Genomic DNA, 14419 nt, shown 5'->3' on the forward strand with positions numbered 1-14419 from the left:
ATGTGTGTATATGTATATATGTAGATATAGATGTAGGTATACATATATGTACGTATATACATATGTACGTATGTATATATATGTATGTATACATACATATATATGTATGTATATATATACATATATATATGTATATGTATACACACACACACACACACACACACACACACACAAAGTAAACTCAGCTAAACAGTCTTCTCAGTGGAGATGCAGAGCCAGGAGGGAGGCATCAGCATAATGTTCAAAATGAAATGGAAACATCAATTCACTTACATTTCAATCCGTGCCATGACATGGAGACACACGTCAGGGTTCTGGTAGGTAGGAAGCTGCTTCCAAGGAGAATGCAGGCAAATGGTGTGTATAGAGCCAATGAAGCAGGAGTCCACTTCTGGGAGGAGACTGATAAATGAGGCAGAAAACTGGTAAAGTTTTTAATGCTAGCAGAGGTCATTGGCTATTGTATAGCGTGAGATCATTGACATTGCCCCTGGGGGGGAGAAAGGTTTTGCATCTCTATTCTCCTAGGCTTGTGGCTTAATTTTCTCTTCCCTTGTGCACTTGAAAGAGTCCTAACAGGTCCTCATTGTACACAGTATGTCCAAGTTGCCAGAGTCCAGATTCCCTTGGTGGGCTTGTGTGATGGCACCCTTACCATGACCATGAAGTCCACAGACAAGTCTTGTGCTTTTCCTGTAAGTCCTGCTTCTAACAGGTCCAGTCTGGGGGTGCCTATTTGCAAGTCCTCAGTGAGGACATGTGATGAAGTCTGGACATTGGGACTGGCCTTCGATGATCCATATTTCCATGACTCCCTGCTCTCCTTCCAGTGTTACGTAGGTTCATGCCCTCGATGCTCCTTTTGTATAAACCCTTGACTACTTGGTGTCTCTACTCCTCCTCACCCTGTATGGCAGTCCTGTGGCTCCCCTTGAAACCTCAGGCATAAGTTTTCTTGCCCACCTCTGCACACTGGCCCTCCAGATGAGGGTCTGGTACGCCTTGCACGTTCAACAGATGCTTATTGAAAAATCGCATAGGTCATGCCCTGTCTCTCACCAAAATAAATAAACATTGAAAAGAAATTGAAAAAAGAAAAGAAAAATCGCACGGATGAGTTGGGATCCAAGGCACACTGTGAAGAAAACATGGTGGGTAGGAGGTAGTGGAGGTGGAAAGGCGGTTCCACAGAGTTGAAGGACATGACAAAGTCAGCGGTCAAAGGGTGGCCTTGAGGGTGGGACCCATGGTGGTGTAGTCCAGGTAGGGCCATGGGAAGGGCATGCAGAGCTGAAAAGCACCGGCATTTCAAGGAGGAGGGAGGTGGAAGGAGTCTCGTATTCCCATTGTGTCTCCCTGTCCCTTAGGGCTGCCCTTGCGGTCACGGGTCACGAGTGGGGAGGGTGCATAGCTGCAGATGTCCACGGTTGGCAGGAACGTGAGGGACAGTGAAGAACAAACACAGAGGCCTAGGATGCAAGAGGGAGCACTAGGTTCATGTACAGCCATCTCCCTGCAAAACCAGCTTTGCAAAATCTTCGTGGGTCTCTTCAGGGGTGACAGGGAGGTCTCTACCTGGGGAGGAGACACCTGACAGTTCCCCTCCCACTGGCCTGGAGTCTGGAGCCCTCTCCCTGGCTCCTGGCTCTCAGGCTGGTGGGCAGGCGGTCAGACCATCTGGTGGGCGCAGCGAGGTGTGGTGTTGCAGACCCTGGTGCCCAGCAGCTGCGTCCCCTGTACTCTCACAGAATATTTATTCTGAAGACGTTCATATTTTTGATACTATTGTAAATGGCATTTAAAAAATTAATTTCCAGTTGTCTGGAGATTGTCTGACATACAATGTATATTTGTATATTATTCTTGTATTTTGCAATCTCACTAAACTTTCTTGTCTAAGCCCCACTGATTATATACATAGGATGGCAAAGATTGTCCCTACCTGTTAGGGTCATTTGGAGGATTTAATGTAAGGGAGTCTGATATAAGTACTCAATAAATGTTAAGATGATGGTGATGATGATAATGATGATGGAGTTTGAGCTTATTTTGTGTGTGTGTGTGTGTGTGTGTGTGTGTGTGTGTGTGTGTTTCTCCCTTATTAGACCGTAATCTCCCTGAAGTTAGACATTACATCTTTAATTTTGGACACTGGCCCTACCCCCCCTCATTACTAGGTGCTCAATAAATCTTTGGTACTTACCGATGAATCGTAGTGCAAATGGAGAGAAAGATATTGAGGGAGGAGATACTAAAGGAGACAGAATAAACAAACAAAATGTTTAGTCTTTTAACCGAAAATGATGGAGAAGAGAGGGAGGAGGTGAGTCTGACTTTTAGGTCTCTGGCTTGAGGGAACGCTGGATGGTAGCCCCATTCACCATCAGCGGGGCCAAATGAAAGGTTTGGGGGAGAAGGAAAAACACTCAGAACTTCTGAGTTGAATGTGGCAATTGCACATCAAGGGCTGATGTAACCAAAGTTTTGCTCACATGGGTATCTTTATTTGAGCCCTTATGATGCTCTACTTTGGGCCCACGTTTGGGAAATTTGACTGCACCTGATTTTCTTTTTTTGTTGTTGTGATAAAGGACACATACACAAAATTTCCTATGTTAAGTCTATAGTTCAGTAGTGTTAAGTACATTCATATCGTATGGCCATCACCGCCATTTATTTACAGAACTCTTTTCATCTGGTAAAACCGCATCCCTGTGATGGCACCTGTTTAGAAAGGTAAGTTCAGTGACTCGTAGTAGAAGATGGTTTATAAACACCATGATTTTTCTGGAAAACTTAAAAAAACCCAATGATATCATGGTGATGGTAAGTGATTTGTGACTTTTGTGCAAAGCTCTTACGATTAGAGTTATTTTTTATGCCACCGTCTAGTCAAATATCCAAATTGGTGCATGTTATCGTAGGCAATTGCTCTCTATTCTTTCTGGAAAGGCAGGGGGTGTGATGATATCTCTGGGCTTTATGTGCAGGTTTTTTTTTTTTGAGAAATAAACTTTTTAATTTTAATTTTTAATTTTTTCCTTAAAAATCATTGTACTCTTTTGAAGTTAAAAGAACTCGTTTCCAGAAATTTTGAGTCAGGTATTGGACATTTTGAATAAATGATTCTATTGGTTATATTGAAATCAAGGGCAGGCCAGGTGCTCTGAGGCCAGGTGAATCTGGTTGTCTGTGAAATCGAGACCAGCCTCCACCTTATTGGTTGGGACTCCTAGTGGTCTTTGGGGCTGGTGAGAATGAGAAGGCAGGTCGTGATCCCCACGAGACCTTCTACCATAGTTGATACAAAATGTGGTTATGAAATTTTAAAAAATCATAAAATTAAAAAAAAATCATAAAATTGCCTTTGTTAGTGAGATGCCCTCTGGGGGTGTGTTTTCTGGATTTCTGAGAGGGAGTTGGAGGCAGATCATGAGATTTCCCTCTCAAATACGATGTGGGTCCTTAGGGCTGTTGGAACACCCAGCTCCAGAAATACAAATGGTGACATTGATGGGTAGAGTAATAACACATAGGAGGCTGCAAAGTGTTTTGATTCAGACTATTTTTATGAAGGCTACAAATGTCATTGTTCCTTTCAGTGAAAGAAGAATGCAAGGTTACCGCATTCTGCCTGGGATTGTGCCTGGCTGGGGCTCCCTATGTCTCCAGTGCTGCTGGATGGTTCAGGGGACAGCTCCATCTGAGAGAGGGGAGGGAGTAAGGCAATGATACGTTATTTTAGGATTGGTAAATGATTGTTCTCTGGAAAGGGCCCATTAGATTTAAATAAGTTTTTCTCCCAAATCCCTGTTTCGCTTGCACAAAGATGTCTAATAACAAATGCTCTTTTTACTGATTCTACAAGGTTCCTCTGGCAACGCAAACATGGCTAAACCTGTCCTGTCACCCTTTTCCTTTTATATATCTGTGACCCCTGAAGTTACAGGTCAAGTTGAAAGCAAAGTAATCACTGTGATTATTTCACCGTTACATATGAATGAGCCAATTTTTGAAATGAAGCCTTTGTCTTTTATTTTGTCCTTGGGCAGATGAAGCTGTCTATCAAAAAAGTGACTGGATGGTTCTCTTCGATATGTATTAACCTTCAAAATGTCCTTCATCAGGCTTTCCAGTGATATCTAACTGGGCAAAGAGGGAAGAAAGGAGAGCCTAAGAGGACCATGTGGGAGGCTTATGCACACCTGGAGGTGACATCAGGACTTCCACCATATTCCACAGGTATGAACTCAGCCCCTTGGCCCCCAGGTGCCGGGAGTCATGGAAGATGTAGTTGCTGTCCAGAAACATCTCTACCCTGTAGAAGGTGGACAGCTAGCCATCTCTGCCACCAGTCCTACATGAGAAAAGCAAATCAGGCATATAGGTAAGTTGGAGACATTGTAAAAATTTACCCAGGGGCACCTGGGTCGCTCACTCAAGTGAGCATCGGCGTCAGCTCAGGTGATGATCTCACGGTTCCCACGATGTGGGAGTTCGAATCCCACATCGGGCTTATTGCTGTCAGTGTAGAGCCCACTTGGGCTCCTCTGCCCTGCTCTCTATCTGCCCCCTTCCCTTTGATGCTTTCAACCTCTCAAAAAATGAATAAACATGTATTAAAAAAATTACCCATGAAACTATAAAATTTTATCTAAATTTTATATTGGTTGTAACCAAACAATGGAGATATGGGTAAAGCATCATTCTCCAACACCTCTCTCTCTCTTTCTCTCTCGTTTTTCTCTGTTGACAGGACTTTGTAATGACAGGCTTTGCTTCTGGAAGGTATCTTGGAAACATGTTCTCTTGATGTTCTATCATTAAAAAATCTTAATGACCAAACAACTCAGTGCCTCATTAACACTGTGCCTCTTCTCATTCCTGGTGTGGCGCTCTGTCATCTGGAGCCCAGCCAGCATGGCAGGGGGTGTCGTCGGGCCTGATGCTGGGGCTCACCTTTTCACTGTCTCCCTCCCTGTTTCCTCCACTTGGCTGGTTTGGAGAGAGAGGAGCCTTTGACTTGTGTTAAAAGCTACAGCGCCTGGGAGTTTTTAAAAATGAGGTTTGGTAAGACGTGTAGACATGGACACGCTCCCCAGAAGGAAGACATTTTTATTTTCCTCACAGTCCCCTAGACACAGGGAGGCATGGCGCTCCACACATGGCCTCAGGGGGAGGCAGGGACTTGGGATGAGCAGACACAGAGAGAGGACCTGTGGGCCAGCAGGAGCCTTTATTGCGGTTTTGTGGGCAGGAAGCAGGCTGAGCAAGCTAAGCGGGCTTAGGACTGACCAGTTTTGATTTCAGGGGGTTCTGGGCACAAGAGTGTCCTTAGTTGTGTGGTGTCCGGCCCTGGGGCGATTAGGGTGGGAGGAGAGTGGCCCGGAGCATGAGATCAAGGGGATGGTTGGAAGTGTGGGCTGTGGCTTGATCCATTTGTGTACCCCACGTGCTGTCCTAGGAAAGACTTTGCCGTCTCTAGAAAGTCTGCCCCTGGGAGGGGCAGTCCCTCCAGGTCAGCAAGGCCCCAGATGTTCGAGCATCATGAATACAGAAAACAAGAAGACGTAGGTAATACACAACTCAGTGCTAATCCTCAGTGTATTCACTCCACTGGCTTAAATAGAACAATGTAGAAACCAACCAGAGGCTGCCTTTCCAAATTACTTACTTTTATGATACAGTTATTTGCCAAACAAAAGATTATCTAATATAAAACTATCTGATTTATCTTGACTAGACCTTCTTATTGATAACATCCCTCTCTCTCTCTCTCTCTCTCTCTCTCGCACACACACACACACACACACACACACACACACTTTTATGGCAGAGGCACAATAGGCTAAGACCTCAACTGTAGGTGAGCGTCTGTCTTCTGATGGACCGTGAGTGGCCCTCGGTGTTCAGACTGTCTCCCCTTGGGGCAGCGAATACCACCCCTGCAGCGGGGGTTGGGGGGGGGGCAGACAGGAGCACCTGCCTGAGTGAGAGCCAGGCCTCCAGCAAAGAATGGACCTCTGGCATGAGGAGAGCCCTAGGACCTGCAGGGGAGCAGTGTTGCTGAGGTTTAGAAGCCCAGGGTTTCTCTAGGGAGTGAACCCTACTCTGTTGATTCTGGATATGGTTCGTGCCCATGCTGTCCCTGCTTACATCTGGTAGGTTCCACACAGACATACGTTAGGGAGCCCAGCACGTAGAGCCGGGTGGGACGAGGTAGGCCTCACTGGGATGTGGCCATTGGGTATTGGCAAGATAAAGGGCACGCCAGCCCTGTGAATTAGAGCTCTGTGCACGCACTCTACGTCTAGCTGTGTGTGTTTCCAGGTGGAGGGGCCTCTACTCGAGGAACACTCTTGGTCTGCTACCTCGTCCCCTTTCCTCTCTTCCCCGGTCATGCCATGAGTTACCCGATTGGCAGCTGACCCTCCACCTCGACTGGGTACCGCTAATCCATTAATAACAGGAAAGCACCAGGGATTCATTTCCTTCTCTCTTCCCGCAATCCTGGGTCCACATGCGTGCTTTGTAGCCTCTCGGGTGGGGTGGGCTGTGAGCAGGATCCTTTGACACATGTATAGAACCATATCTTGAAAATGACTTAACAACAATAAAAATGCCATTATGAACTCCACCTACTGGTTGCCCAGTTGCCTCATTTCTCAATGGATTACGCCCCGCAAAGGAGAAAAAAAAAAGTGCTCTTTCTTGGTTTCCTACACACCAGCATCATCCCATGGTTTTTCCTGTGCACGTGGCAGGAGGAAGTCTCTAGAGAGAGGTGCCGAGGCCTGGGCCTCAGTCTTTACCTACCCATCCCTCACTCGTGACCCCACGCAGTTCACTGGACTTCCTGGCTCTCTGTTTCCTCATCTGTTGAGTGGATGAGTTTGTCTAAAATGACCTCCGACAACGTTTGATTTCTACCTTTGCTTCTTCTCCAGGTCCCTCCTTGTGCACTTTATCTGAACATTGTGGTACATGGGGTGCTTCCTGAGCAGGGTAGTTTTATAAATGAAGGTCAAGGGTTTGGGTTTGCATTCCACCAATGACACTGGAAACTGGCCGTGGTTCTTACCAAAGACCCAGGAATGGGTTCCAGGGAGTCTGTTCACTCTCTGAAATTGTATGAAAATGGTGTATGAAATGGTGTGTGAAAATGGTGTATTTCCACAGATCCTCAGAGGTTCGCCAAGTTCTCAAGTGAGTAGCGATTGCTGCTGCGGGGGAAGTCACAGGACAGCATGATGTGAGTGGGGAAACCTGTCCCCAGTCGGAGAGCAAGGCCTCGCGAGAACAGCTTAGGACACGATCGGTGCACAGAGCGGGGAGCAGCCTTGTGTCTCATCCCTAATGCACAACTGAATGAACTTTAACCGGCTTGCAGGGCTGCTCGGCCATTCTCCACTTCTCTGCCTGTTTAAGTGAAATACATTAGTTGATCTTCACGGGCAAAGAGAAGGTCATTAATTAGGCAGTGCGATTTGGGACCAAGATATAATGGTTGCCTCTGATGTCAAAACAATTGGTGAGGAAGTTTCCAAGCGGATTCAAGAAAACCTTAGATTTCTCCCCTGTGGAGTTCTCCATGACTCAAGTGAACCAGGCAGCTCTCCATATGATTTGGAACTGTGTGGATGTGCTATAATCTTTTGTGGGCTCTGCCAGTTTTCCTCTCGATCAGTGACTCTACAAAGTATTGTCTTTCGTGCCCAGTTTAAAGCCTTTAATCAAAACCTTTTCTGCTCCTCTGAGCTACACAAATGGAAGGTGTACGTGTACCTCGTTTCTCTTGCCTTTTCTGTATTCATATTGGTCTCGGGAGAGTGACTTCCTATGATATATTAAGCCTTTGAGTTTATGAACTGTGCAATCGTAAGAAAGATGGTTATTCTACTTTCCAATGTTCTGGGCTTTTGTCTTCACATCCATCCGTTCAATTAACTCAGATCCTATTAATTCTGAAGAGTAAATGATGTTGAAAAAAAAGAAGTGGCTTATAATCAAATGAGATATTTTACTGACACAGGAAATAATCGCAAGGATATCTGTGTGTTTGCATAAGGCGTAGGTGAAGACTTGATAAATTCTGCTGGACGAGGTGATGTGGGAAGACAAAAGTACTCAGTAAATGACCTCTCTGAGAGATCTTCTGAATCATTTCATAAAGCAAGTTCAGAATTTGAGATAGGCAAGTTTAATTCAGTTTTTAATTCAATTGTTCAAGCCATCAGCCGAATCTTACAATTTTTCTTCGGTTACCTCATATCACCGGCTGGCAAAGTTGAATTTGTGAATTATTTGATTTTGATTGAAGGACCGTCATCTCAGAGTCCCCAAAGACCTGTATTTCGAACAGGAAGAAGAAAAGAAAAATGAGTTACCGATGCCCTGAAAGCTCTCCCCAACTCTTATCAGGTGCTGCAGATATTCTAGAGATGGAAACAATAGCAAAGATCCTGCATCACTGCCGAACTATTAGAGCACAGAGCAGATGTTGGTACGGGAGGACATTGTTGTTGGAGCCTCTCCTGGGTCTGCCGAGGAAAAAGCTGGCCTTAGTCCTGCAATATGCGGGCCGAATAGTTCTCCTTGGTTACGCGGACCCTCCGACTGCATTGAAGCTGGTGATGTGATTTCTGCCAAGTTCACAGGCAGGTCAAGAGAGCTGTGTACGTACCTTTGTGACATTTCACTCAAAATGCTGGTGGTGGGGTGAGGGGCACAAAGAGTAATTGGAAGGCAACGCCTTCTGTTTTATGTCTGTTTTAAAATGCTAAATGTATTTCTTTACAGTCATTGAAAGAAAAGACTGATTTAAAGAGATATCAAGGATGTGCTATTAAATGATGCACGCATAGCAGGTAATCCATCTAATACCATACACTTTTCTTTCTTTCCTTCTTCCTTCCTTCCTTCCTTCCTTCCTTCTTTCTTTCTTTCTTTCTTTCTTTCTTTCTTTCTTTCTTCTTTCTCTTTCTCTCTTTCTCGCTTTCTTGCTTTCTAAAAATAACTTTCGACAAAATAGCGTCCCTACAATATGACTCTAGGTATGCATTGATTGAACATGGAGAAAACCATGGAAGCGTTCCTGTTTGGCTGTACATTGGCTACGCAGGCTGGGGACATTGGGAAGAGTGGTGATGTGCCTGCCGCTAAAAGGCATCGTATTCTTCAGTGAGCATATGTTCTCATAACTTTGGAAGAGAAATGTAAAAAAAAATTTAAATGGACAATTATTTATTGCTCACGTAGTCCTAAAGCAACAGGAGCACACAGTTAAAAAAGAGAAAACTACATCATCCAGAGGATCAGCCCTATAATCCATAATCCCTCAGTTTTCTGTTTCTTTACTTCTTGTCCTAATGGGTATGTGTCATTTTTCATAGTTAAAGTCATAGTAAAAATAAAATTTTTATTCAGCTTTCCTGACTTACCTTGTGTTAGGTGTATCATTTTGTTTTCCTTTAATGTTAATCATTTAATTCTTGACATATTGATAAAACACCGTAGAGAGGCAGTAGCGTGATTTACTTAACCATCATCAATTTCTGGAGATTTAAATGTTTGTACTTTTCTTTGTTAAAGATATTAAAATAATGTGTAGTTTCTGTATAATGCTGTTTCCATTTTATTTTTTAGTTTTTAGGTTTTTAGAGAGAGAGAGAGAAAGAGCGTGAGCAGAGAGAGAGAGAGTCGGGCAGGGGGAGTCTCAAGCAGGATCCTTGCTGTCGGTGCAGAGTTGGATGCGGGCTCAATCCCATGACCCTGGAATCATGACCTGAGCCGAAATTAAGAGCCAGATGCTTAATTGACTGAGCCGCCCAGGTTTCCCAACACTTTTTTCGTTTTAAAAATTAGGTGCTTCCTTAAATTAAAGCCCCAGATTTGGAGTTTTAGAAATGGATAAAAAAAAAATTATGGGTATCTTCATCATAATACACTTTAAGGACTACTAATAATATCTCACTCACATTTCACATTCCCTGAAGCATTTGGAAAACAATCTGGCAAAAAGATGCCCCAAAGAAGTCTAGAAGTATCTGTGGGAAAAAAAGAAATGTGTATTTATGGTAGAGTTAGTAGGCTCAGTTAGTTCCTTGACGACACTCCCAACTTTGAACTACGAAGTTGGAGAACTTTGAACTGCAGCCTCTCATGGCTATGAGATAGGGTTATACTGCTCATTGATTTTGCTTCTTGATGATGAATTAGCCCTCGACAGTCTGAGTCGAACTTGTGAATATGGCAGAGGCAATATGTAGCTATCAAGAAACAGTCTTCAGCTATACATTAGTTTTGGCACAAAAAGACACATAAGGGAGTTGCTTTGCCAGGCTACAAGTCTATTTCTCTTTTACATAACGGTCCAGACCTGGCCAGAAAACCCTGGGCAAATTAAGTGGGGTTGCTTCATGAGGTTATCTTGGTGGCCGGGCTCCTCAGTTGGCTCTGCTTTCTCAACAGGTAGATATCATCTCAGGGTGCAAGTAGGTTTCTTGGCATTAGTTGGTTGCCATTTTCTAGTCAGTCAAAAGTGGGAAAGAGGAAGGGGACATAAGCAGCTTCCTGACATGAGGCAGAAGTAGCACAAGGCTTCCATTTGTTAAGCATGAGTCACATGGCCACACCCACCTGCAAGTAAGGCTGGGAAATGTAGTCCCTGTTTTGACGGCTTTGTGCTCAGGAAGAGAGAATGGATAGTGTGGGACCATTACCAAGATTTGCTACAAGCTGGGCCACGTTTCCAGAACTTGATCAAGCAAGGATGTGTGAATCCTGATGTCTAGGGCTCAGAGAATAAAGCAATCAGAAAAAGGTGATATACCTTAGTGGTTTTAATGGTAAGAGAGCTGGACTTTCATTTCTAACTTCTAGAAAAATGGGCATTTTTTTTTTTTTTGGTTTGCTTCATACATGCTCACTTATAGATTAAAAATGATAGCTTCTTTTTTTTTTACAGTGCTATTATAGGAAATAAGCAATTCTAAGATATAAAAAAAAACCCTCCTGATTATGCTCAGAAAATAGAAAGTACAAAGAAGAAGATATCAATATTCAGTCATCCTGTCGCCATGAGATAACTATTTGTAAAGATATATATACACATATTTCTTCCAGTAAATTTATGATCATAGTATGCATACAACTTTGTATATAATTTTCCATTAATATCATGTTATAAACATTGTTTCTATCCCTAAAAAATCTCTGAAAATATGACTTTTAGTGACTCTCAATATAATGGGCTGTTTTTCAAATATTTTTGGGAATTCCTTGTAAGTTTCTGTAGATTGAAAACAGTGCTTCATCATCAAAAACAGACTAGTATAACATGTATGTAAAAGGGACCTTAGAGGTGGTCCTAATATAATATCTGCCTTTTATAAGTCAGGAGGCTGAGCCGCACGGATGATCAGTCAATAGCTCTATATTACGAAACAGCAATATCCTCTGTTTTCTGATTCCTGGTTTAGAATTTCTCCACTGCATTACTCCACTTGCATTGTACCCCTTTAGAGAGCTTACCATCTAAGGAGGACACAAAGAAACTTTTTCCTAGATAGTCTCCAAACGACAGCTCCTAAAAGTCCTCCTTTATGAAGCCTTCCCCGATCCCTGTGAGACTTCAGTGCCTTTTGGGTTCCCCAAAGCTTGTGTCCACCTCTCATGGGTAGGATGAGCCTGCATTCATGTTCCTAAAAATTGTGGAGGCCGAAAGAGCTTTTATTTATGTGAGTTATCTCTATTTGTATTTTCCATGTCAGTAATTAAACCTGAGAAAGTTTAAAATACAAATTTATTAAATTCACTTAAAAATGACAATAATATTTATAGGACCCAGAAAACTATAACTTCCCAAATGAAGAAAATTCAGTGAGAAGGGTAGTATTGTGTGACTCACTAATTTCATTAGCGTCTGCCTTGATAGAAAGGTAGCTGAGTTATCATGCCGGTTTTTGCATTTAATCTGCTATGATACGTAAAGAAGACTCAGTCTCACACGTGTGGTTGGTTGGGCCAGGGAAGGCTAGGTTAATAGCCTTTTCGGATAATCGTGGATATTCTTTGATGTACCAAATTCAGAAAGTCGTAGTCCCCACCCCCTCCAGCTTTACTGAGGTATAATTGACACATTAAAAGTGTAGGTATTTAAAGTGTACGACATGAAGATTTAGTATATGTATACGCTGTGAAATGATCACCAAGCTAATTAGCCCCGTTTCTGAAGGGTTAGTTGCAGGATAAAGGCTGAAACCTGGTGGGCAAACCTGGGGTACTCTGGGCACTCAGATGCACCGGGCGAGCTCTCGCCTTGGATGGAACTTTACCCCACTCTGCTCTCGTACCGTCAGGCACTGGTAATTCGGAAAATATTGTTTCTTCGTGTTCTGCAGATCTTCCGTTTCATATATGATGTCAGAACTTATATTTGTTAGTATTGCTACTGACTTCATGATGAAAAAAATCTTTAAGTATTGGGAACTTCTAAAATTCTATTTTATTTTTAAAGGTTTATCTATTTATTTTTGAGAGAGAGAGAGAGTGAGAGAGAGAGAGAGAGAGAGAGGGAGTGCCATGAGCAGGGGAGGGGCAGAGAGAGAGGGGGACAGAGGATCCCGAGCAGGCTCTGTGCTGACAGCAAAGAGCCTCATGCGGGGCTTGAACTCATGAACTATGAGATCATGGCCTGAGCCTGAGTGGGACACTTAACTGATTGAGCCACCAAGGTGCCCCCAAACTGGCTTTTTAAAGGAAACCATGGTGATGAATTTCATGAACACTGGCAGAGCTCGGTGCCACGCCTTGATTCCTGCAAAGCACAGCAGCTTTTACCCATCGATGGGTAAACTTTTACCCATCGATGGGACAGTACTACTGTCCACGCAATGGGAGATGTCTAAGCATTATTATGAGAACAGTTTTGAACTTGCACACTCCTGGAAGGGTCTCCTGAGCATTTGTGGACCACGCTTTGAGAACCTCTGACCTAGAGGAAGGGGGAAGAGGGTGAGGGGCTGTGGGAAAGGTCGAGAGGAGGGCTCTGGACTCTGATGGGCGGAAGCACAGGCTCTGAAGGCATAGCAGGCAGGGTGGCCGCAGGCTGATAATTAAAGCTGAGAGAGGCCTCTTCAACTCTTGCAACAAGTTGTGGGCGAAAAGGGGGGGAGTGTCATGGAGCACAGAACAGAGTAGCGGAGCTGGCTGAGAGCAAGTGGGGTGAGTTATGAAGGTGGTCCGTGATCAGCTTTATCCAGTTTAATTCCCTTTGTGGATGGAGGAAGCCCTTGGCTAGAGGTGGTCCTGGCACGCTCTGTATTCGTTGTTTATCTGCTCACCCAGAATGGTTTTCCTTCCGATTGGGAGCTTCTGGAGGGCAGGACCCACATCTACTCATAGTCTGGCCCAAAGTAGCTGCTTGATAAATATTTTCAGAATGGATGAAGACACACACAGCATAGTTTCTTATCAAATGTGATAAGAACAGAGCACCCGGACTGGATATGAAAGACTACCCAAACAGAATAGCTTCAGGCAGAAAGATAGGAAGAGGCAAATAACACTGTGCCAGGCTAAGGGAGAAGAGCACACTAAGGAGAGTGACCCAAATGTTAAACTCTGCAAGGAGGTAGAGCAGAACGGACTCTGTTCTGTCCTTTCCGGACTCATTTCATCGTCTACTTTTCTCAGCTGGCTTAGTATTTGTGTGCCCCTGGAGGGGAACTGTGTGGGTGGAAGTAGACTCAATACAAAATGAGGAGCTTCAGTTGGTCCTTCTAGAACCACACGATGCCAGAAGGCTTCATTTTTGTGCTTTGTGTAGAAATTAGAACCCGGGAAACCACATCAGCGAAACTCAACAGTAGATTGGCATGGCTTCTATGCAGGAACATCTGTCTGTAATCACTAATGTAATCCCATTTGACTTTATTAGCCAAGGTAATATACATTGATAACCTGTATATGTTGGCCTTGGCTCATATTATTCTATTAACACACAATAGCCTTGTAAGATTATTTTATAGATAAGAACAGAGGCTCAGAGAAGCGAGATGACTTGTTCAAGGTCAAAAAGTGCGAACAATTCGAGTTGTTCTAAAAGTGGTTGTGTTGGGAAGGGGATGAGGCACTTTGGGAAGGTGGGGTCTACTTTAATTTGAAATATTACCTTTGGTACTACAGGGTACGGGTTGTATTTGACTGCTGGGAAACTGAAGAACTTCTCTCTGTAAATAATACTTAGCACTAACCTTAGGGCTCATTTCACTAGTCAATAGGGAATAAATTATCTACCTTTTAGAGGTGGATGAGTAGGTTGTAGGATATTAGGTTGCAATTTCGCTAATTGCTTTTCTGATGCATTAAATGGCTATTGATTCCAAAGGTGAGCAGTTCATTTCCTGCAGACTGATCA

General features: G+C 43.7%; 1 protein-coding gene across 1 annotated transcript in view; it reads left to right on the plus strand.

Moving 5' to 3' along the window:
• LOC113594727 (uncharacterized) overlaps nt 1–8944 on the plus strand; it is a 69871-nt gene extending 60927 nt beyond the window's left edge. The window contains exons 7-8 of the mRNA XM_053208223.1: nt 4128–4387; nt 8321–8944. Coding sequence (XP_053064198.1) covers nt 4128–4139 — 12 coding nt within the window. The 3' untranslated portion in view covers nt 4140–4387; nt 8321–8944. The remainder of the gene's footprint in view (nt 1–4127; nt 4388–8320) is intronic.
• Nucleotides 8945–14419: the final 5475 nt, after the last annotated feature.

The sequence above is a fragment of the Acinonyx jubatus genome, chromosome F2, assembly GCF_027475565.1.
Source record: "Acinonyx jubatus isolate Ajub_Pintada_27869175 chromosome F2, VMU_Ajub_asm_v1.0, whole genome shotgun sequence".
Classification (NCBI taxonomy): Eukaryota; Metazoa; Chordata; class Mammalia; order Carnivora; family Felidae; genus Acinonyx; species Acinonyx jubatus.